This window comes from Coregonus clupeaformis, unplaced genomic scaffold (assembly GCF_020615455.1).
Source record: "Coregonus clupeaformis isolate EN_2021a unplaced genomic scaffold, ASM2061545v1 scaf0249, whole genome shotgun sequence".
NCBI lineage: Eukaryota > Metazoa > Chordata > Actinopteri > Salmoniformes > Salmonidae > Coregonus > Coregonus clupeaformis.
Genome location: NW_025533704.1, coordinates 203,561 through 208,978, shown reverse-complemented (window position 1 = coordinate 208,978; position 5,418 = coordinate 203,561). Strand labels below are relative to the sequence as shown.

Sequence of the window (5,418 nt, the reverse complement as noted above, 5' to 3'; positions counted from 1 at the left end):
ACTAGTGTTCCATTTCTTAAAGTGGCCAATGATTTCAATAGGCAGCAGCAGCCTATAATGTGCTAGTGATGGCTATTTAACAGTCTGATGGCCTTGAGATAGAAGCTGTTTTTCATTCTCTCGGTCCCAGCTTTGATGCACCTGTACTGACCTCGCCTTCTGGATGATAGCGGGGTGAACAGGCAGTGGCTCGGGTGGTTGATATCCTTGTTGATCTTTTTGGCCAATGTGACTCATATTCAGAAATAGCCTTAGCACCAACGCCTGAACCAAAACACTTTTCTTTCTTTCTATTCTAAATTCATTTTTATTTATTCATTTCATAGGTTTGTCTAATGTTGGGAGGCCGAAGGTCGTCACTAATTGGATCGTTCCACCAACCCAGTACCTTTTGAGAAGTGTAGCTTGGCCAGAAAAACGTTAGATTTTACCTAATTTTAACATTCTGTCTTAAAGAGCACATGTTTAACTTATTTTCTGTTTTTCCCTCCCCACATAAACCACTCCCAGACAGTCCGAGCAAAATTCTTGAAATTGCTCTTTGCTAGGAAGCTATTTTTGTTTCTTTTTGACCATTTTAATTGAAAACAATCACAGTAAGGTACTTAATTGTTACCCAGAAATGATTTGATATAGAGATAAAAACGGCTGCATTGGACCTTTAGTTAACTCAGGAACCACACCTGTTTGGAGCCACCTACTTTGTATCCTCAGTTACTCAAGTGTTTCCTTTATTTTGGTAGTTACCTCAGGTAATTTAGGGTCATGTATAAACATTTATAAAAATGCCCATTTGCCCATTATTTTGGCTACCATGGCTCGAAGAAATCTCATCGTAAAAAAACAAAAACGTTGAAGAGTCTTATGTACTTGTCAAATAGCTGTCATGTACCGTAACCACTATTACTCTCCTGGTGGAAACCACTGCTAAAGCTGTTGATTAGGCGCAGGTTCGAGCCCCCCTCACTTCCAGCATTTTTGTTAAGGAAAAACACTGTTCACTGCTGGTCCACCCATATGACAAAGTGGATGATTATAATGCATATAAAACTAGGGGCGCAACTGGTTTTAGAAGTGGGGGGGACATTATTATTATATATTTTTTATTTCCGGTCGGATAAACACAGTATGAAAATGTATGCACTCACTAACTGTAAGTCGCTCTGGATAAGACCATCTGCTAAAATGACTAAAATGTTTGTCTGCAAGGCTCAAGAAAGATTTGACTTACCTTCATGTCTTAAAGTAATGATGGACTTTTGTTTATTTGAGCTGTTCTTGCCATAATATGGACTTGGTCTTTCACCAAATAGGGATATCTTCCTACCTTGTCACAACACAACTGATTGGCTCAAACGCATTAAGAAGGAAATAAATTCCACAAATTAACTTTTAACAAGGCACACCTGTTAATTGAAATGCATTCCAGGTGAATACCTCATGAAACTGGTTGAGAGAGTGTGCAGAGCTGTCATCAAGGCAAAGGGTGGCTACTTTGAAGAATCTCAAATATAAAATATATTTTGATTAGTTTAACTCTTTTTTGGTTACTACATGATTCCATATGTGTTATTTCATAATTTTGATGTCTTCACTATGTAGAAAATAGTAAAAAATAAAGAAAAACCATTGAATGAGTAGGTGTGTCCAAACTTTTGACTGGTACTGTATGTGGCCGTCGTTTTATTCAGACACCGTTTAGTTTTTGTGAAATACTTCACACATAGCCCTGTATGTATTTTGAATTACTTTATTACAATGGTATAGATATGCCTCAATACCCTGAGTTTTTCTTGAGCAAAATACCTAACTAGACAAACATGTACATTGTAATATAAAACGATTAACCTTGGAGTAGGTAAGTGTATATACAGCCTCTATCCATAAACTCGTGATGCGTGAAATTCATTTTCTATATCAACTTCAGGTGGCGCAACTTCACTGGGGACAGGGGGACATGTATAATTATGTCCCCCCCACTTCTTAAACCAAAGTTGCGCCCCTGATCAACTTGATCTTGTGATTTTCTTGCACAATACTGACCTTTGTACCCCCTGGATTATGAACAATGGGTTAACTCTTTCCTTAACCCAACAACTTCTCTAATTGCTGGTCACAGGATATGTTTGTTTTGTGGTTAACCCTTAATATTGAAGTTATGTTGCAATGGATACAGTATAAAGAAAGAAATCATACCGTTCAGATAATTTCATATACATTTGCTTTATAAAAGTAGAAAAAATACATTTGATTTTGTAAATATTCAGATTAAAAGGTTCAAATCAATGTTTCATCAGGAATAGTCCACAAACTCTGTTCTCAGCTTCAGAGTAAACTTCTGTAAGAAACAAGACAAAGAGAAATAAAAACACTTAAGGAGAAGAAAAGGAGAATCATTCCCACCACAATGACAGAGCGGTGACTGAAAACTCACTTTAAAGTCGTGGATATAGGTAAAGAAGAAGAAGATGAAGCTGAAGGCCACGATCCACTCACTCACAGCACTCACCAGATGGAACACATAGTCCTGTAATGACAGGGAGAGTCGGAGAGAGACTGATATTTGCACGTATAGCATCTCTAGCCTATAAAGCCTATATGGATCCAGAATGTCGTCCATCTTTGTTGTTTATGTGAGTTGTGTTCTTGTAAAGATGTGCTCATACTGTACCTCGTCTTCTGTTTTTCTATGCAGTGTGGTTTGTGTCACAAAGACAGCACAGATAACAGCTGGATGGAAAATGAAGGAGATATTTTCTTTGATAAAACAATGATCATTCATGATTAAAATAATTTAGACACCATGGGTTACTATTGTTTTCAAGGATACTGGGGGAAACTGCCAGGAAGGCGATGGTTGCAATTCCGGTGCGCATATGACACAAGGCCAAGGAACATCCATAGGGGTAGGCCTTATAGGATATGATGGACTGGAGGATAGTGTACAACACACCAGAAAAGAAGAAGAGTAATGCACCTGCATCATGAACTGACGTAATCGTTGTCTTCTGGGGGAAAAGAAAACACCAGAGAGATCATGTATGGAATATCACACTGTCACTTAAAGGTACAAAACCCCTTCATCTTCTCACTAAAGAAGTGACAACCTACCTGGAAAGTAACAACAAAACACATCCCCAAACAAGAAAGCATTCCAATCCAGAAAGCAGCCTGGTTCAGTGCTGGGGGCACACCACCTGCCTTCTCATTGAGCTTCTCCACAAACTTGTATCTGGCATACATGGTGGCCATACCTGTAGAGGAATTGGCATGGCACATGGAGTGAACGTTTTTATTAACACTTTTCACATGTCGACAGTACACGCTGTACCTGCTGTAATATTTATTTATTTGCACCTTAAAACAGAGGGAACAAAGAAAGACAAACATAGTGAAATGAAACGTAATACTCAGTCAAATGCATTATTATACCATTTATCCCAGCCCTGTCTAACCATGCATTACTGCTTTCATTTTCTCAAACATGGGATGTGTGACTAAAGCTTTTGGCACAGTCTCGGACCTTGTAAAACACTTGGGGGCCATACTTGTGAACTTTTGCTAAGACCATGGTTTTTAAACCATTGGTCTAACAAGACTAGCTGCTAGCTTTTCTCATTGACCAACTGGCCTTTTAACCACGTGATGTATTCGAATCCCCCATGGGGTCATCATTTTCCTTTGACATGTGGACTTACATTCATTGTGGTATGGTGTTGAGAAGTAAAGTGCAGTCATCACCTTAAAAATTAAGATTAAGAATGAATTTCATAAGGAGCTAGGGCTACGACTTTGTTCAGCCTTCTTCACAAACACACTGTTGGGCCTAACACTAAATGACGCTACATGGATGTGTACACTTGCCTACATGTAGGTAATCATTAAAACGTTTTATATGTGTTTTTATAATCATTATCTAGCCTACCCTTTAACAAGTGTAACAAGTGTCCCCTGTAGCTCAGTTGGTAGAGCATGGCACTTGCAACGCCAGGGTTGTGGGTTCGTTTCCCACAGGGGGCCAGTATGAACATTTATGTACTCACTAACTGTAAATCGCTCTGGATAAGAGCGTCTGCTAAATGACTAAAATGTAAATGTAATTGACTGATCTGGCTAGGTTCACTAAGTGTCCAGTAGTGGGCGCAGCTACTCCAGGAATCCACTGAGATGAAGCCTCCTCTTGGCTTCACAATTTATGAAGCCGATGCAATAAAAGACACTAATGCCCCGTTTACATCGTGATGTATTTCATTGCACCGTACGTCATCTCCACGGAGTCTTGCCCCGCTACTAAACGGTCATGGCTAAAAGGGATCCAGCTTTTGTCAAATTAACATTAGCTTTGACGTTTTGTAGCAGACTCTGTGAAGATGACATTACATGACATTTACATTTACGTCATTTAGCAGACGCTCTTATCCAGAGCGACTTACAAATTGGTGCATTCACCTTATGATAGACAGTGGGACAGCCAGTGGAGTGTGCGGAGGAGTGGGGTGACGTGAGAGAATTTGGGAAGGTTGAACACCAGACGGGCTGCAGCGTTCTGGATGAGTTGTAGGGGTTTAATGGCACAGGCAGGGAGCCCAGCCAACAGCGAGTTGCAGTAATCCAGACGGGAGATGACAAGTGCCTGGATTAGGACCTGTGCCACTTCCTGTGTAAGGTAGGGTCGTACTCTGCGAATGTTTTAGAGCATGAACCTACAGGATCGGCTCACCGCTTTGATGTTAGCAGAGAACGACAGGGTGTTGTCCAGGGTCACGCCAAGGTTCTTTGCACTCTGGGAGGAGGACACAACGGAGTTGTCAACTGTGATGGCGAGATCATGGAGCGGGCAGTCCTTCCCTGGGAGGAAGAGCAGCTCCGTCTTGCCGAGGTTCAGCTTGAGGTGGTGATCCGACATCCACACTGATATGTCTGCCAGACATGCAGAGATGCGATTCTCCACCTGGTTATCAGAAGGGGGAAAGGAGAAGATGAATTGTGTGTCATCTGCGTAGCAATGATAGGAGAGACCATGTGAGGATATGACAGAGCCAAGTGACTTGGTGTATAGAGAGAATAGGAGAGGGCCTAGAGCTGAGCCCTGGGGGACACCAGTGGTGAGAGAACGTGGTGCGGAGACAGATTCTCGCCACGCCACCTGGTAGGAGCGACCTGTCAGGTAGGACGCAATCCAAGAGTGAGCCGCACCAGAGATGCCCAGCTCGGAGAGGGTGGAGAGGAGGATCTGATGGTTCACAGTATCAAAGGCAGCAGATAGGTCTAGAAGGATGAGAGCAGAGGAGAGAGAGTTAGCTTTAGCAGTGCGGAGAGCATCCGTGACACAGAGAAGAGCAGTCTCAGTGGAATGACCAGTCTTGAAACCTGACTGGTTTGGATCAAGAAGACGTAATGAAATACGTCACGTTGTAA

General features: G+C 41.6%; 1 protein-coding gene across 1 annotated transcript; it reads right to left on the bottom strand.

Annotated features, from left to right (window-relative positions):
- Positions 1–1,734: 1,734 nt before the first annotated feature.
- On the bottom strand, positions 1,735–3,243 carry LOC121580097 (DNA damage-regulated autophagy modulator protein 1-like). The gene is made up of 5 exons (XM_041895150.2): positions 3,112–3,243; positions 2,831–3,008; positions 2,672–2,730; positions 2,435–2,527; positions 1,735–2,338 (listed from the first exon to the last, which is right to left on the bottom strand). Exons 1-5 carry the CDS (start codon positions 3,241–3,243, stop codon positions 2,294–2,296), a joined length of 507 nt encoding a protein of 168 aa, XP_041751084.2. The 3' UTR covers positions 1,735–2,293.
- Between the last annotated feature and the right edge of the window lie 2,175 nt (positions 3,244–5,418).

Excerpts from the sequence above, each read along its gene's own strand:
- LOC121580097 (XM_041895150.2), bottom strand. The coding sequence starts at position 3,243 with ATGTATGCCAGATACAAGTTTGTGGAGAAGCTCAATGAGAAGGCAGGT. Across the intron at positions 3,009-3,111 it reads GTTTTGTTGTTACTTTCCAG|AAGACAACGATTACGTCAGT; the intron begins GTAGGTTGTCAC and ends CTTTTCCCCCAG. Across the intron at positions 2,528-2,671 it reads ATAGAAAAACAGAAGACGAG|GACTATGTGTTCCATCTGGT; the intron begins GTACAGTATGAG and ends CTGTCATTACAG.